Below are 18,518 nucleotides of genomic sequence, written 5' to 3'. Positions count from 1 at the left end.
TTGAGGCTGATACATTAAGCAGCCAGGGGCTCTAGTATCCTTATCTCTCTACATATACCCTAGATTTGTATTTACCTGACAGTAACAGTTCTAAAGCAGCCCAATATCTACACTGGATCAGGTACTCAGTGTAGAGAAAATAAATCCTATTAGACAAAGTAAGGGGCTACCCTGTGTTTGTGTTGGTTTTCGTTATTTATTTAACAAATTACACACAGATGTTTGCAGTTATTTCAGACGAGGAGATGACCAGATGAAAGGGAAATTCAAGTGACACACGTTTATTTTAGCTCCTATTCTTCTTTTGAAATTTATCCAATAGGGATGACAGGCTTTAGTGTTCGACCGTCCAGTATACTTCTGGTCTGCGTCTGTATGTCCTGCCTTTCTAAGCAAGCCTTTAAAAAGTTTTGGGAGTCGGTTTAGAGGAATTCAGCCCGCAGCCACAGGTGAATTGGCTGGGAAGGGAGGGCAGATCCCAGCCGGGAGCGCTCCCGCCGGGGGCGGGGTCGGGCGAAGGGCGGGAAGGCGCGCACGTGCCGGGAAGGGCGCTGGCGCGGGACCGCGTGCCGGGAGCCACCATCCGCCGCCATCCGCCGCCATCCGCCGCCATCCGCCGCCATCCGCCGCCATCCGCCGCCATGCTGCGGAAACTCACCGAGAAGCAGAGCCGAGACTGGTTCACCATCGGCGGGGCCGTCAGCGCCGTCGAGCTCCTGGACCAGGAGGCGCGGCTCGGCCGCCCTGGCGTTTCCCCCCGCCACCCCGCACGGGAACCACTGACGGCTGCGGGGTGAGTGCGGGGCACTCTGCTCTTGATGGCCTCCCTCTCTCAGCTGTGTGCCCGTGGCTTCGGTGTGCCGGGCATTCTCCAGAGTCAGGGCAGCCTCCTCTGGTTCCCCTGCTCTGCGTGGGCCCAGCATGTGCAGTTGTTGGATTCCAGCCTCACACCCCCGGTGGCGTTTGTGGTTGATGTATTTTTGTGCGTTTAATACTTAATGCTATTCTCTGATTTGCTATTTAGCTCTGTTGTCTCCATCATCATTAGGTGTGTTGCGTGTAGGGTTTGCTTTCTCTGAAGTGCATTAGCACTGGCGTGCAGGTGTACCTAGTCCTGTTGAAAAACTGTATTAGACTCAGTTTATTCTGATTCAGGTGCATTAACTTAAAATTTTATCAGTGGCAAGTGACAAATGAGATTCCCAAGTTCGTTGCTCTCGTGACCTAACTGAAGCATTTAAGTTACCAGAGTAAAGCAAGGTAGAGGTATATTGATACGTTGCTCCTTATGCATTACTCTCAGTTGGCAGAGTTTACAGGCAACGAGAAGTGTATGTGTTTGCATAGCAGCCACGTACATTTGGTTTTTATTGGAGTCCGGATATTGAAATCCAAAAATTACTTTCCCCTCCTGAACGCTGCCTGGGCTGTGGCAGTGCATACTAATCTTGGTATTTAGGCCAGGTGTGGTAGTGTATCTGTGGTTGCCATAGAAAAGTGTTTTGTATGCACTTCCACATAGTAAAGTATTTTTTTGAAATGAGCTGGGTATACGCTCTAGAGTGAGTATTTTGGGTTTTATTTTTCCCTGTGTGATGCACAGCAGTAGAGGTTGCAGTATTTCAGGAACTCTCTTAAAAGGTGTACATGGGCATCTGAGAAAGAATGAACTTTTTGCATAACATCTTGCTATCAGGCAATCTGATATTTCAGCAGAGACTGTTTAGGCTATTGGTGTTAAAGTTACTTCTGTGAATGTGATTCCTCAACTCAGTATGCAAAAGGTATTTTGTGATTTCTCAGTCTTCATTTAGGTGACATTAACATTTCTGTAGTACTTACGAAGTGTTTGACAAGAGATTCTTGGACCCAGCTGAGCACTAAGCCACAAAAGCTGTTTTGTACATTTCCTGTACACAGGAGAAATAAGCAAGATTCATCAAGCCTTGTGTGCCTAGGCAGAGGCAAATCTTTATTGGTTGGACAGATACCTCTTCCCACTCACGAGTATTAGCAGATAACCTAATTGTAAGTTTGGCAGTTGTGTTAGTAGGGAAAAATTATTTTTACAGGTTTGGGTTTTTAATTTTTTTTTCCCCCACGTCCAAGGGGGAATGAGGTGATATGCATCCTAAGTGACCTTGTGTAAGTGTGGACAGAATTTCTTACCGATAGCTATAAAATCTTTGAGCATAGGTGATGGGTGTATGTGTGTGCTGCCACAGAATGCAAGGAATCTCTATGAGAAGCTGTGTTTGCTTAGGTGTGTTTTGTTTCCATGCGTATTTCTGTTTCACAGCTCTCTGTAATACAGGGAATGTGCTTACATTTAAAGTGTTTTTGCAAAACTTGGAGTCTCTGTAGGAGGTTTAGGTTCAAGTGGTTAGAAGGAAAGGAAATGCTTGTATTTTATTCACTGACTTCTTAAGAGTTAGAAGAGCTGAAAACAAAGTAATTTCTCCTTGTTTGTTGAGGCTGCTTGTAGCATAATTGTCTATTTCCTTCAGAATTCTTTATTTGTTTCTTGGGAAAGTCAAAACCAAAGTTATTCTGACTTTTTAAATACTTACTCGTATTTATTTGAAATTAGATTTACATTTACTGATGGAGACTTGTCTGCCTATCACTGTTGTCTGAATTTATATGTAAGAATGCATGGGTTTAATGCCAAATTGGTAATAACAGATGTGTTACTGTACACAAGTGTGTGTATTAAGTAATATTTTACAAAAATGTTACTGAGGTTGTTTAGTGGGATCTAAAAGCCTCATGTCTCCCTTAAAAAGAGATGTGGAATGTGTTCTCTTCCTTTACCAGTGATGCCTCATTTTCCAAGGCTTTAAGATTATTTTGCTTCCTGAACTACCTCTAGAATAGCAGTGTTAATAATTGAGGTTGTTACGTAAAGGTAATAGAAATAGAAACCACAGAAATTGTGGCTGGAAGTTTGATCGTTAAATAGCTCATTGATTAACTTTTTAATTCCTTTGATTATGTGTGACTGAAAGAGAAGAAATTTAGATCCTTAAATCATTCCTTGTTACCAACACAATTGTGTTCACATTAAGACAGTTAAAGGCTTAAGTGTGGGAAAGGTGGTTATTCTCTCTTTTATTTCCTGCATTTCATAGGTGTACATTCGCCAAGTTAGCACCTTTTTGAAGCTTACTTATTTGGCTGGAAACACTGCATGCTGTTTGCTTTGCTTGACACTTGTGCAGGTGGGAGACACTGCTGTCCTTTGGAATTACTACCACTCACCTTTCTGTTACCAGAGTGGTTTGTGTTGGCTGCCTGCCTATTTCAGAAATACCTGCTGGCTCAGTGTACGGGACAATGTAGTTTCAGAACACCTCATGCAAATTGCATAGGGCATAAGTAAAAAATACTTAAAGAAGCAGTTGTAGAGTTCTTGGACAGTGATCTCCCACAGGGTAGTGGTGACTGGCCAGCAGTCTTACTCCTGTCTCATGTAGCTGATAGGGTAAGCATTAATCCTAGAAAATGGCTTGTCTCAGCTGGTGAGCTGAGGAACAGATTTTCTTGGCAGCATATTGCAGTAAACCTAAGAGATTTCTTTAAAATATGTTTAACATTTTTAGTTTGGCTTCTTGCTCTTACACCGTTGCTTCTTCTATGCTTTTCTGTGCTTTTTAACTAGAGTATATAACAATTTGGTCAGGAGGAAGTGCTTGTGCTCCACAAAATTACCCCCCCACATTTCAGTATTTGAAGAAATGGACAAAGTGAGGCCTTAGAGGATAGCATTTTCTCAGCTGGTGGATAATTTTTTTTCTCTACCTTGTGCAGTTTTCCTTTGCTTTCTCCTCCTCCTTTCCCCCCAAGTGTGGACACTAGAACTGGATGCAGTAGCCTCATTAAAACATCCATATAAAAGTAGATGAACCTTTTTGTGTATTTGCTTGGCATTGTATAGGGATTTAACATTGAATTAGCTATGATGCCTGCCTTTATTTTTAAACTATTATGCAGCAACTGCCTTTTACAATATGGTGTAGTGGATAGTCCTTGTTTCTGGACTTAGAAAACTGCTTTTGCTCATGTTAAAGTGAAATTGAAGTTTACGAAGAATAAATGAGTTGTATCTGGGGTTATCTTGTGGAGTTGTTTTTGTTTGTTTTCTGTACCCATTTTTGGTGATCATTAAGGTAAGTGGATCTTCCATGGTACTGGCCTTCCATTTTCCATGAACTAAAATTTGTAAGCCTCGTTTTTAGAGGTTTTTTTTACCTATTTTCCAATAGAAAGCTGTGAGGATACCATTTTAAGAAATAAATTTAAGTGAATTGCCATTGCAGGAATCTTGCATATTTGACCTCTTAAAAGCTATCTGAAACCAGCATTATGGATGTTAATTCTTAGAGTAATACTAATTCTGCCAATGCCTTTTAAATACTGGGTACCTGTTAACCTCCTTCATGTAGAAAAGGTACTTGACATTTAATACTTGGGAGAGTTTCATCACTGAGGAAAAATCTTTGCATCCATTGCTGCCCTCATGCAGGGATTAGATTAGAACTTCAGGAGAAGAATCTCCAGCTCCTGGTGGTGCATCAGTAGGGCAAAGTTTAGAACAGGGGTTTTGTTATTAATCCACAAACTGACAACTGACAAGAAGAGGGCCAAAAGTTCGTAGCAGCTCTGAGTGCAGATTCAACGAGTTTGCACATGCTTTTGAAGCTTTGTGTATTTAGTTTATGGGAAGTGGAGGGACTAGTTACTTTTGGCATTGAGCTGCAGATTTTTTTTTTTTTTAACCTGTTGGAAGTATTTTGCTCTAGTACCTCCAGTGCTTTGTCCTTCAGGTGAATGTAGGAGTTCTCATTGTTTTATCTTCTGTGTATATGATGTTTTACTTTCCTACATGAAATGTTCTCTGTATCATAAGCTTTTCAAAGGTTTTCTTAAACAGTGTTTTTAAAAAGATTTAAAGGTGTCTAGTAAAAGATTGTGCCGTTTGTTATCCACTTCATGTTGCATTATTAGTAAATTCTTTCTGGAGTGGGAGATACAGCTGTGGAGCATAAGATGCCCTGAAGTTGTGTTACTAGCTCGATGAAATCTGAATGTCTTCTTCAGTATGTCTGAAGAAAATACCAGAAGAAGCAGTTTTGTTTATGAAATAGTGTAGTCTGTGCATTGGGCCATGTGAGTCTTGCCCATTTTTTTCTGATCAGGCAGACAGATTAAAAGGAAACACGGAGAAGAAGAGGTTATGTAAGACGTAAAAACGCGTTACATACAGTGATGGGAGCACAATTGGAAATGTAGCCAACTGAGTTCTGGCATATGTTTTCTTTGATTTTCTGCTCTAATTGCCTGCTGTGACTGTGACTGCTACGTATGTGATTAATCTTGTAAAACTTTGTGTACCCCCAGTGATAGATAATAGCAGCTGAAAAACATTAAATTTTGTTACGTGTAAATTGAGAATGAACACCTTGTGTGTTGGAAATGATCTGTTGACTCCTTGGATAGTCTAGAGAAGTACCATCTGATTTGATCAAAATGTTGAAAGTTTAAATGCAGAATTTGGATTTCAGAACAGCTTTCAATAAGTCAAATGAAAAATGGCTATTTGAAATTAAATAATTCAATAATTTTTTCAAGAATAGAGAGATAGTTGTTAAATGCTGTTAAGTATCTAGTAGTTTTGTTCAGTTGTCCACCTTGATATACTTGCACGTGCAAAGTATAGTTTAGAAAAAAAATATAGAAATAGTACCTGCAGCATGTTATATGTTCCATCTGTGTTTTCATGCAACTTATTCTTGACGTTAAGAAATAATTACTCAGCTCCAAAAAGTATTTACCAGTTTATTTGATACAACTGATAATTATATTAAACCATTTCTTTTACACAGTATAAAGTTCCCATAGAGCCTAAAAGCTATGTGACAAACACAGAAGTTTTTGTCTAACACTGTGGATTGATGCTGTTTCAAAATATGGAAAGCAATCTTTTTTTGTTGTTTAAATACTTCTAGCTCTATGTGGCTAAAAATTAAGATGCTTCAGAGTTTTTTTCAGAAACATCTACATTTTTGATTAAAAGATGGCTTCAAACACAACAGCTCTAAGAAGCTATAACGATAAAAGGTGAGTTGATACTTAAAGTTACTGCATACTAGCTATTACAAAGGATTTTAATATCTGAACTTGGAATAAAAAGGGGAGCATGTCACATTTCTTACTCTTATGTGTCTGGATGGCAATTACAAGAAAGGAATGCGGGTGGCTACATAACTTTTTGAAAGTAACACAAACCAACTTAACTTGATGGGTAGTAATAGGGTAGATTCCAGATTCTGTGAGAGAAGGTGGGAAACATGCTTTGTGTGTTTTTGTCGACATAACTTGAAACCGTGGGGATTTCATCTTTGTCCGACTTGTTGGAGCTGTTGCCATGCGGACTGAAATGTTCAGAGCAATTTGTATTCCATGCATCTACCAGCTGCTCTGCTTGGTTTTCTCTCTCAGTGGTGGTAAGAAAATCTTTTAAAACCTGCTTGAATATGTAGACTATTTCCCAGGGTAAAACGTCATTTTCTGCCAAAACTTCACGAAATCTAGAAACAAACAAAAATTGAAATCTAATCATTGGCACTGAAAACTTTTCTTCTCTGCGCATTTGGGGGTGGGGGAGGAGGAAGTGACTGCATTCTGGTGTCATTTTTTCCTTGCTGCCACATTTCCCCACTCACCTCCCCCAGAAGATTGTAAGAGGAAAAGAGCTCTTGACAATGCACTGGCTGTGCTCCAGCTATTGTGGATTGAAAATGGTTGTGATTGGGTAGGCTCTTTTTTTTTTTTTTTTTTTTTTTTTGGGTCCATCTGGGTAACTTGATTTAAACTGACTTTGCCCTTAGGTATATTCTGGGCTTTAAAAGGTAAATGGACTTATTCTGTCGTTTCTGAGTTCCCAGAAAATGTACCTAAAATGCAGGGATAGGAGAATTTTTTTTTATAAAATGTGTGGAGGGATTTTTTTTTTTAAATTTATTAATTTACAGTGATTTTCTAGTTTTTAGGAGCTTTCTGGTATTGTGGGCAGCAAGGCTGGATTTCTGCCTAGTAGTGCATTGCATTAGTCCTTTTATTTGATTTTTAGTTGCTGGGTTGCTATTTAATAAATAATAGGGATAAGAAACAGGAAAAACTGGAAGCATCGAAAGGTCATATGAGATTTCCTTTGTTTGGATTAGACCAGGAAAATCCTGATTTAAAACTTCCTTCAAGTGCAACATATTAAAGTGATGATGTAATTTCTAAAACACCTGTAAAAATGCGCTCCAGTTGCTGGTCATTGCCGCTTTTGAAGACCAGAGCCAAATACAAACTTTGATTAGGTAGAGAAACATCTTACTTGTGATAGAGAGTTCAGAGTCAGGGAAATACAAAACAGTTACCTGCTGAGAACAGTTCCTGTTTGGCAAGGCTGGATTTGTGAGCACAGAACTTCGAGCTGCCGTTGCTCAGTAGCTGGAATTGTTGCTTGAGGGTTTTGGTTCTTGAGCCAGTTGTAATCCATGCCCGTTTTCTGGACTTTCTGTTCATTTTCAATCTCTTGAACTAGTCTTTCACGCTCTTTCAGGTGCCATTTCAACTCCCTCAATAGGGTTTTTGTAACTACTTCTGATCCAGGACATCTTGTGGGTTTGCAGGAATCAGTTTTTGACCATTTCATCCAGCCGAAAAGTGGCATTTTTAAGCTGTAAGGGGAGAGGAAAAAAATGAGTTTTGCTTGTGTGTGTCCAACTGATTTAGTTCTTTTTACCTGTAGACTTCCTTCTTAGGAACTGAATGTTTGAATGAAACTTTTTTATGATCGTAAAATAGTTTGCTGTACAAAATCACCAGGCCATAATGAAATACGACAAGCCTCACACACCTTATAATTTTTCCTGTCTCTTTTCTGAGTTAACATACTATGTGAAATTTACAGCATTTGAAAGTGTATATCTATCGTCTTGGAAATATTTTATATTTTATCCTGAGAGTATATATGATTAAAAAAAAACCCAAACAAAACCAAAAAACACCAGGGAAAAACCCCACAAACCCCATCAAACAAACTAACAAAAAATGCCCCCAAACCCCACAAAAAACCCAATCAAATAAGAACACTCCCTCCCAACGAAACACAAAGCCCCAAACCTCCGAAATTTGAAGTTACACATACATTTAAAAATGAAATTAATTAATTGATAGTTAAGTACTGGAACTTTGCAAGATCTGGTTTTACAACGTAGGTATCAATTTTTATTTTAAATATTTTAATTAAATTATTGTTCACATAATCTGGAAACAGAAATCTGGTAGAATAGACTTTTAAATTGCAGTTTGTAAGAAATCATGCACACACAAGCATGCAAATTGGAATAAAATAACATAAATTACCTCTGCAATTGTCTGTCAACAGTGTTGTTTCAGGTGAGTTTGCTTGAAGGTCTCTTACTCTAGCATATCCCGTTTGCAGGTTGTTAGTACTGCTGGAAGAAAACAAGGGGTTTTTTTCTCTTTTTCCTTTTTTTTTGTTTTTTTTTCATTTACTCAAACTGTGCTCAGAAAAAATTACTTTCTGTACTGAATATGGCAGTTTAAGTTTTTCTGCTTTTAAGGTTCTTTTTCATCCTCTGTACTGGAGAGAAGCAGTAATCCATTTAACCTAACATGGTCTCTTAAATACTTTCTACCAAGTCCATTAAGATCTCCTACCTTTGAATTGAATTCTGCCGATGGCAGCAGTTTGAAAAAAGATGGTAACAATTTCAAATGCTTGTTGCTAAATCCATCCAAATGTATTGTTGGCAGTGAGATGAATAATGATAGTCTGAAGCAGCTACAGACGTGCTTGTAGCTAAAGTTAAGGCTGTCGTATGATGTGATGCTTGGCTGTGCATAGCTGTAGGTCACAGTTTAGAGCTGTATTTTTATGCCCGTAGAGTGCTAAAAATAACTACGTTGCTTTTATCATCAAACTAAACTTTCAGGCCATTGAGATGCTGGAAGACTTATCTCCCATTAGAGGGGGATCAGGCTGTTCTGCTGTCATTTTTAAACAGCTAAGAATAGTTTTTCTCTAGTAAAGATCATCTAAAGCTTTTGTTAAGTGAGTGTTGACAGAAAAGATGTATTTGACAGTTGCTCAGGATTTTGTCGCTACATTAAATGCTTCTTCAGATGAATTTCATCAATCTCATGGTTCTATACTTTTTCATTACTGTGCATAGCTGTTAGCATTTTTAATTAACATTTCAAATGTGTTTAAAGAAGCCAGGCTGTAACACCTGCAGTGTGCCATGAAAGACACGTTAATCTAATTAAAGGAATAGAATGATAAGGAGATGCAAATTGAGGTCAAACTGATGTAAAAAGCCCAGAATTGTAAGTCTTACCATAGACATTGCTTCTCTCTGAACTGGCTGTCAGCTGCCTGCTCCCTCTTTCCTTGATGAATATTTTGAGCATATCCATTTTTAAGGTTCATTCTTGGGGATGGCACTGTGCACGCCAAAGGTCGCTGAAGGAGCCATTTTCCGTTCCAGTTATCTGGTCTCTTCCTATTAATCTAAACAGTAGCCATGGTTTAAGAAATGCTGCCTTTCTTCCCCTTGTTCTAATGACTGTCTTTGCTTCTCCTAAGTATTTTTCATTCTTACCTTTTTCCCTCCGCTGGTGTGTTGAACTGTTGGGAGAACAAAGGTTCTCTAAATTTGTTCTAGATGTCATACAACATAAAGGATGACGTGTATGGCTGTTATTAAAGCTGATACTACTTATACATTGGAAAAATTCAAATGTCAGTATTAATCCTCTTCAACTGGAAGGTTTTCACATTGCATTGTATGTGGTACTATGAAAAAGGAAGGGAGCTAGGTTTATGATGACAGAACTGTCCTGACAGATTTTCAGATGAAATTAAAATGCTCCTTGCCACCTCCTTTACAGCACAGTTAACATGTCACCACTTTTTTCCACTGTATCAATCTGCAAGTAAACTGCTGTACAGTGTAAAACCATTACAGCATCTTTGTAAATTAGAGATGCCTACTGGAAGGTGTGCAGAGTAATTAAATGAGAAACCTACAACTTAATCTTTGGTTACATCGTTGAAGATTCAAGGCAGGATCCTGAGGGTTGTGTTTATCTTTCAATTGATAGGAGAGCATTGAAGCTGAAAATTTGTATTGTTTCTACTTTTGTATGCAATTCAGGTGTGTATTCAGGAAAAGATGACTGCTCATGTGGGGCTGGCACTGGAAACTGGACCTCAAAAGTACAGCAGTAGTTTATGCAGTTTCTATCCATGGTTATCTCCTGGAAGCTTTTTTAAGAGTTAAAATTCTACCCAGCTGTCCCTAAATGTATTTGTGGATCTGCAGTGCTGTGTCAGGGTGGAAGTTTTGCCTTGACTTAGGCTGATAGTGGGTCTGTTCCCTGAAGGCACTGTGGAGTTTGTCTTTATTAGTAACTTAGTTAATAATGTCTTAGTGCCCAGCTCTGAGCGTCCTCAGTCAGAATAACAAGTGTTCCCTGGTGCATATGCAGAACAGCTCCTATAGTCATGTGCTGGGTTTATTCTGTTATTTTCTTTTACCCTGAATATAAATTACACTCAGTTCCGTTTACTCCTTGATTTTCCAAGGTATATTTAGGGAGTCTGTTATTAATTCTTAATTTGTCTGAGGTGAAAGGATTGTCAGTGTGGTGTTAGTACTTGTCATGTTAAAAGAATTCCTCCAAAGGTGGTGTTTGCACCCATGGTGATGGGTGTGTTCTGGGTATGGTTTGTACTGAAGAGCTGCAACCAAACCCAGCATTGCTGGGAGAACCCTCATTTTCAAAGTGATTTTGTTCTGCCGTGTGGGTGGCTTGGTGTGCAGGGATGTTTCATGGGAGTGCAGGTATGGTTCATGGCTCTATTAACCTGAAAATATCTGGTACTCAAAATCTCATCTGTTCAAGTAATTCCTCTTTTGTCTTTTCCTGTTTGATATCACAGATGTAAGGGGGAACTTGACAATTAAGATGTAACTTAGAAATACTGGTTGCTTTTAATTTTTTTAAGGTTAAAATTTCTGTCAAGTTTTATGTTGAAGGCATAGCACAGCTACAGAGTAAAGATATTTATGTACACTTAGGACGTGAGTACAACAGACAACATACAGATTTAAATAGTTGAAACTTACCACGGGGATATAGAGAATGCATGTTTTGGGGGTGCTGAATATGCCTGAATTTTGACTTCTTTGGTGCAAAAGCAAAGCATAACTCCAAAGGAGTGCGTTAAGAATGACAGTGGGGTGGTTTTGTGAATATTTGCAGGACATTAGCCTTTGAAATGAGTGAATTCTTACTTGAAAATCATCGTGACTATCTGTACCATCTACGTTGAGAAGATGTGGCTGTTTATGACAAGATAATGTTTCTCGGCTAGAAAGAAATGACACAAGATGTTTATTTTACCCTGTCTGCTGCTTTTTTAAATACCTTGAAAGCTTTTTCTAAAAAAAACCCCAAAAACCCACAAAGTAAAATAATGCTTTTAACAGAGGAAACTTAAATATTTACATGATGTGTGATTAAATAAGTTGTACATTCTGAATATGACCTTTCAACACTACAGTAATGAGTAACTTACTGTAATAATGCAGAAGGCATATTCCTGAAACAGGCTTATCATGCTTGCAAATATGCTACTCACAAAGAATAAATGTTCTCTAGGGATCAGCTGTTTTTCCAAGTGTAGTGTTTTCTTATGAACAACTATCGCTCCAGTTGTATTCTGGGAGAAAAAAGCTGCAAATTAAAGTCAGCTCTGAGTACAGCAAGAAGACTAGTCATAAGACATGTGCCTCAACGTCACATACACAAAGTTCCTAAACTGACAACCAGGTCCTGTTATAAAAAAGGCAGTCTAGTTAAACCTGGGGCTGCTGCTGTGCCTGTCTTTAAGGTCTAGGAATTCAGTACTTACTTGTGCTGACGTGGCTGTTGGACAACACACTTTTTTTTTTTTTTTTTTTTTTTTTTTTTGTTGGTTTGTTTGTTTGTTTTTGTTTTTTGACAAAGCCAGTTTGGGAAGTTGGTGCTGAACAGCAGTTTGTTCAAAACCAGCTCCATTTAACCAAATATTCTACTGAGGTGAGCATCCAGGCATGATAAATGGTGAGAATAGTTGGAGGAGAAGCTTCTTACTCTTTTCTTTGGAAAATTTTATGGCATCTGTACCGTCTGAGATGTTATTGGCTCTTGTAGTTGAAAGGGACAAGAAGTACAGCTCTCTTTATGAATGAGGCATATGTCACAGACTGCGTGACACTGAGAAATTATTACCCTAATTCTTACTTGACCAAAAGTGCTGATAGCAGGTCATAATCATTGCTGCCCAGCTAACATTTCAACACCCTGGTGTAGTGTTACGTATTCCATAATTCTTTCTTACTATCTTTTGCTAATAATCATATACTGTGTTTTGCTGCCATAGATTTTGTCTGAATGGCTGGTGATTCTTGTGGGTTAAGCTCTGTAGACGCCTCAGCACCACAGAGCCCCTCACTTACACTTTGCTCCCCCTCAGTGGAATAGGGGATGAGGAATGGAACAGAGAAAGAAAAAGAAAAACTTGGGTTCAATATAAAAGCTGTTTTAAGAAGTGTAACAAGAGAGAAAAACAAAAAAAGTGATGCAGAGGCAGCCACACATCACCTCTCATGGGCAGACCAATGTCCAGCCAAGTTCTGAACAGTAGATGGCAAACTGAACTGAAACCCCACTCTTTTCCCTTTTTGTTGGTGAGCATGACGCTACATGCATCTTTCTGGTTTGTTTGTGTTGCCTTCCTGGTTATGCCCCCTCCCAAACCCTTGTGCACCCTCCAGCCTATTTATGGGGCAGGGGAAGGTACAGTGTAAGAAACAGCGAGGTCCTTGATGCTGTGCAAATGCTGTTCAGCAGTAACTAAGACATTTGTTTTCAGAAGTGCTGATTTAGTCACAATTTTAAAACACAGCATCATGAAAGTGCTATGAAGAAAATAACCCTATCCCAGCCAGCTCCAGAACAGTTACAAAGAAAGGTTACCAATGCTCCCATCATCTGAGCAGAGAGAGATTTCATAATATAATTTATCCATAGCTAGCAGGTTGGATGGTTTCCTTCCATTTATAAGTGCAGCACCACTCTTTGGGTTTAATCAACTTTGTAGTGTATTTTCTTTTGATTTGACAGAACAATTTGCTCAGGCTGTTTTGGGCTGCAGACAGATGGTGAGTCTACTTCCTCTGATCACTTCAGACAGCATTTGACTACTGCTTTTGGTTTTTTAACAGTTATGAGCATAATTTGCCATAAGTCTACACAAGAGGCCTCCTGGTAAGACTCCACATTTGGTCCTTTGCTGTGACAGTGAAGAACAGAATAATTTTCTTTTAGCAGTGTTAACTGACAGAAGTTTGAGTAAGCTATCATTGCACTTCTGGTGCTGAGATGAATAAAACCAGGACATGTTTGAAGCTGATTTCTTCCAGTTGGACTGTGTAACGTTAATGTCTCTGGTGCTGATGACACTTCACTAATAGGCAGGGGAGTTTTAGGCATCAATTTGAAATTGAGGCTATCCTGCTTTTAATACTAATCTTCAGGAGCATTCTTCTAAATTCAGAGCAGTCTCTTACTTGCATTTTATTTTTCTCAGAGATTTATTTAATCTGGATTTTACCAAGTTGGTGACCAAATACAGAAAGAGAAGTCCATCAGCAGCTCATCTAGAAGAGTCCAGTTCTTTGAAGTCCAGCAATTCATCCTACTGACAGAATCCGGGAGCAGAAGACAGTTAATTTGAGGATTTGGGCTGTTTCATCCTGGCCTTTGTGCTTGTTATGTTTCTTGGATTTTAACTGTGAATAAGGTGCAGAGTTACTGGTTTGATATATGTGAAGTATTTTTGAGTTGTTGAGTTTCCATAGTCTATCCAATTCCAAACATTTGCATTTGAGTTTTTCGGGATTCCACAGTTGTTTTAGTGCTCTTGCCCCCCCCACTCCCCAGCCTACTTAAGGTTTTAAAACAGGCAGTCTGAATTAACACCTGTGAGTAAGAGCAGTGCAAGCCTTTTAAAATGCTTATATATGAAGACTTTGTCACTAAATCTAGCAAATTACATTTTAGAACAGCTCTCTTACTGGGAAAAACCTCTGCACCTTACTGATTCGTAGATTCTTGAAATAATATATAGTGACTTTGTGAAATCTGTATTTTAGTTTTTAATAGGTTACATTTATTCTGAATTCTATTAATTCAGTCCGTTTTTGTGGCTGAAACATGGCTTTTGAATGACAGTACGTGATTTCATTGAAGTTAGTGTATTTCTGCAGGTAGGACTGATCTTTTGTATAGAAAACCAACTTCCAATTAAAAGGAAAGTAATTTTTAATATGTCCTTCAGTAAACCCAGTGGAAGGTTATTTACTGTCATGGCAAATGTTCAGTTATGTAAAGTGTCACATTACTTTAGTTTCAGAAGAGAAGCTTTGAAACAGTCTACTGTATATATCTTACTAAAATTGTACGGCAAAATACTGCTCTGTATGTTACAAGGTTAAGTGTTTTTTTCAAGTGATTTCCCCCCTCCCCAAAGATCTGTAAATAGGTGGGCAGTTCGTGTGCGTGACAGAAGCCATGACTTGAGGCAGTCCTTCTCTTGTCATCTGTGAAATGGATGACACTAGTTTTATGTTCAACTCCTAGTCCCATGTGCATATGATTTTTGTGTTAAATGAGGCAGAACATAAATGAGTAGAAAGTTCATGTATAAGACTTTTTAAAAACGCAATCCCAGAAGACTTTGATGTTTCAGTTTTGTCTCTAAGATGGACATATTCTAGAAGTTATATGGCCTTGAATAGGAGCTTCTACCCTGAAATTAGGTGGTTAATAGAAATTTTTTTGAAATTGGATAAGCAAGCATCTTAATCCTTGGAATTTCATTGCATGCTTGGATATTTTCTTCATACAGTCAGGTGTGCTGCGTAAGCAATGTTTATTTTTTTTCAGGGAATAAGATTACATATCTCTGTTAGTTTAATAAAGCTTTTTTTAAGCATTTCTTCCAGAAGCTTTAACTGTGTTCAGTGTAGGCATTGGCATTGTAGTTAATTTATGTCATCAGAAAGGGCCAAACAAATTACCTGTCATAGTTATGGTTGAGATTGGGCTGTTGATTCTAACTTGAATGTATGCGAAAAATGCTTTGGTGGTTATTATTTCAAGAGCTCAAATACAATTATTTACTCAGTATACTCTCTTATGGCCTTGTTGATTTATTAGAGGTCATTCTATAGCTTGAAGAAAAGAAAGACCTTTCTCTAGCTGAATTTGTTTAAAGAAAGGCACCCTCAGTGTATTTGAAAGCATTTACAATCAAATGTGTCAACAATTTTTGGTGTTAAACTGTGTTTCCCTTCTAGTAATTCCCCTGAAGTGGCAGCTTGTATTTAATTTTGTGTTTAAAAATACCTTGTTTCAATCAAATGCTCAAAATTAGTTTGACTGGGCATGTGTACCAAGATTACTCATATTTCAGAAAAATGCTACCGTAGTTAAACCACATGATACGAAGTGAGGAAAGAATCCTGTTACCTCATAAGACAGTGTTAATTCTTTTCCAAGCAGAGGAGTGCACCTCTTTGCCTGGATGGAAGGGGTCTTGCCAGCCACTGCTTGTCAGGCTCAAAGTTCTGTCTGCTACTTCTGAGAGTGTTTCTGAAAATAGGTAGGTCTTGAAATGTACACACCTTCATGGGTAGATCTGAGGATGTAGCAAGAGTTACTTGTTGAGTGAAGTCACTGACTGTGTTCTCAGCACTTTATAACTTTGTTTGCCTTTGTCCACTTTGGGTGAACAGTGTCACGTGGTTGCAAGTTCAGCCATAGAAATCTGGCTCCTTTAGAGAAAGAAATACACCCTTGATATGCATAAGATCAAGTTCACCTACTTTTTAAATATTCTGGTTTTTCTTCCTTGCCCCTCATTTTAAAATCTCCTGCATTTCCTTCAGTTTGTGACTTGAAATATCAGTGATTGTGTTAGTCACAAAAATGCTTTTTATTGCTTCTTAATTTGGTAGAACTTTGGCTGTTTTGTATGTGCAGCTGAAAAGGCTGGAAACTGGAAAGCCTAGGGAATAGGTACTGTAACATGGCAGGTGTACCAAAGGCAGGTTTTCACTGTCAGGAAGAATAGAAATGGGGAAGAAATAACTGGTGTATGGAACAGACAGGGGATTCATAAGTAGAATCCAGAAAAGTGCCTTCATTAGCATAGCCGTTCTCTAGCCTGGAATTGATTTGAATTTCTGAATCTTGTTATTCTTTTGCTGTCAGCAAATTTTGTTTAAAATCATTAGATTTCCACCTAAGGGAAATTTCTTTCTCCAGGTATATAGGATGATACCTCCCACTGATGGCATATTAATGATTACTTAGAAGGAGTCTATCATTCTGGTGATGTAGGGGAGCTCCAGGGGGCTTCATAAGGATTTCTTTCCATTTTGCTTAATACCCCCCGTTATTCTGTAAGCTTTTAATTTTATTAATGCTGAAAGGTACAGCATTAAAACATCAATAAATGATACAGCAAAGCTTATTTGTTCATTTCATATTCCCATATGTAATTTTCCAGTTGCATATTATTTTTCTCAAGACTGGGGCCTGATTTGGTAAGTCAAGTGTGCAATTTTCATTCCTAACGACTGGCTATTGAATATCTTGTTTATTCATTGTGTAGCCTGAGGTTTATTTACTGCGTGCTGTTTTCAGAAGACGGAAAACCTAAATCTTGAAATAAAATATTCAGATATTTAAAAAAAAAAAAAACATCTATTCTCACAAATGACTGAGGTCATGCTGTCCTTATTTTCCTTGTTGTACAGGAAAGTTGTACAGGCAAAGGTTGAAAGCACATATATATATATGTATATATACACACACACACACTTCTGGGAGCCTGTTTTGAAATGCTTAAGAGTCTTAAAATTCCAGGAGATGTAATTAATTAATATGTCTATTTGTTTATTTATTTAGTTATTATTGTTCCTTATCTGTTCCTTAACTGATTTCAGCTGCTGCTTAATACTGATGCATCTGCAAGGCCTTAACTGCAAGCAACGTGCACAATCCCACCTTTCCCAGCCTTAGCCCCTCAGTGGGAGTTTTCTATTGCAGTGATTTGCTTGCTGTTGCTCAGGGCTCTTGACAAGCAATACCTGCTCCTCTGTGACAGCACTGACTGCTTGCACTGGATGGCTTTTCCTCTCATGGAGAGTCTAAGGAAAAGTTACATTTACTGCATAACCAGGTTTTATTTTCAGAATATGGGTGTCCAGTGCACTCAGTGAGGCTGCAGGTTTATGGAAGTGAAAAAATAATTGGTTAGATCTGTAAAATCTGTACAGTGTGTGCATACAATGCTGCTCAAGTGAGATTGTGCAGCCAAGCTTCATTATGGTATTTTCAGCTACTGAGTGCTTGACTTTGATACCGTAATTGAATTTTTGGGTTTTATTTGTGTTAAATATACACTCGGTAGAACTTACGTTGCAAGCAGTCTGATATCCTGTATATGAATTTTTGTATATATTGTCTCAGATTCAGACCTTCTGAGGAGTGTTTCAGAAGGATTTGAGTTACGCAAGTGTTGGAAATAGGCAGCTGTTGCTCACGTAGCCATTGTGCAGATGGCTGCTGAATCTTGCATTAAGAAATACTTGAGGTCTGGGGGAAATTGCTGTAGATCTATGCCCAAAATATTGTTAAAATTGGATCAGAAGCTATTTCCTACTGTGTTGGCAGCAGTAGGTGATAAGTACTTAGTGTTCTGTTCTGAACTGGGCTGAGTGAATAGTCTGTAGCAGAGCCAAGCTGGCACAGAGTTTGCCTTGGCAGAGAAGGTGGGTGCTCTGTGGCATCAGAATCATGGGTATTTCCCTCTGTTGAGGGCTGTGTGACATAATGCCATGTTAAAAATCTCATGTAGCTTTCAGTGTCATTGTCCTTGGAGTCAGCGTTGCCTGTTTTTTGGGTCAAGAAATAAAGACTTCCACAGCACTGTCCTTTCATAAGACACAGAAACGGTTTTGCTGTGCCTTAGTGAATTGCTGTCTAGGAAAGGCACAGGGCCCCGTTTAAGTTAATGTGCAAAACTGTAATTTTAACCCCTAGTTTGTATTTTTTTAAAAAACCCCTACTTTTGATGTGTTCAAAAGTCTTCTATGTTTCTATGTTCATCTGTGATTTAATAACCATACAGTTAATTGTTGTTTACATGATATGTTATTCTCTAGTGAATTTCATGTGGATTTCTTCACACTGTTTATGTAGAAGAGACTTTTTAAAATCTAATTTCATTACCTTTATATCATGAGTAACATTTCTTGTGTGTAATAGATTTCCATAAAATTCAGTGATCAGGTGATTGTGTTTTTTTCCCTGACCAC

The 18,518-nt window shown here is 38.5% G+C and overlaps 2 protein-coding genes across 9 annotated transcripts in view; one reads left to right on the top strand and one right to left on the bottom strand.

Moving 5' to 3' along the window:
* The first annotated feature begins 527 nt into the window (after nucleotides 1–527).
* The window catches only part of TDRD9 (tudor domain containing 9), a 70,186-nt gene continuing 52,195 nt past the window's right edge, over nucleotides 528–18,518 (top strand). For 3 of the 5 annotated variants that reach the window (XM_039553100.1, XM_039553099.1, XM_039553097.1), the window contains exon 1: nucleotides 528–793. In XM_039553100.1, coding sequence (XP_039409034.1) covers nucleotides 642–793 — 152 coding nt within the window. In that variant the 5' untranslated portion in view covers nucleotides 528–641. Of the gene's footprint in view, nucleotides 794–6,749; nucleotides 6,815–18,518 lie in introns of those variants that run through there. The other 2 variants (XM_019279820.3, XM_010395727.4) reach the window with 2 other exon arrangements.
* RD3L (RD3 like) lies at nucleotides 5,819–9,764 on the bottom strand. Of its 4 annotated transcripts, XM_019279860.3 has the most exons (5): nucleotides 9,684–9,764; nucleotides 9,420–9,592; nucleotides 8,422–8,513; nucleotides 7,431–7,733; nucleotides 5,819–6,590 (listed from the first exon to the last, which is right to left on the bottom strand). In XM_019279860.3, exons 4-5 carry the CDS (start codon nucleotides 7,724–7,726, stop codon nucleotides 6,293–6,295), a joined length of 594 nt encoding a protein of 197 aa, XP_019135405.3. In that variant the 5' UTR covers nucleotides 7,727–7,733; nucleotides 8,422–8,513; nucleotides 9,420–9,592; nucleotides 9,684–9,764; the 3' UTR covers nucleotides 5,819–6,292. The 4 variants fall into 4 exon arrangements, with proteins under 4 accessions (XP_019135405.3, XP_019135409.3, XP_010394082.3 ...); XM_019279864.3 differs by having other exon boundaries at nucleotides 8,422–8,510; nucleotides 9,420–9,701; XM_010395780.4 differs by lacking the exons at nucleotides 9,420–9,592; nucleotides 9,684–9,764 and adding an exon at nucleotides 8,740–8,946.

The sequence above is a fragment of the Corvus cornix genome, chromosome 5 (genome assembly GCF_000738735.6).
Source record: "Corvus cornix cornix isolate S_Up_H32 chromosome 5, ASM73873v5, whole genome shotgun sequence".
NCBI lineage: Eukaryota > Metazoa > Chordata > Aves > Passeriformes > Corvidae > Corvus > Corvus cornix.
The sequence above is the reverse complement of the archived record's forward strand: the minus strand, read 5'-3'. Positions and strand labels throughout refer to the sequence as shown.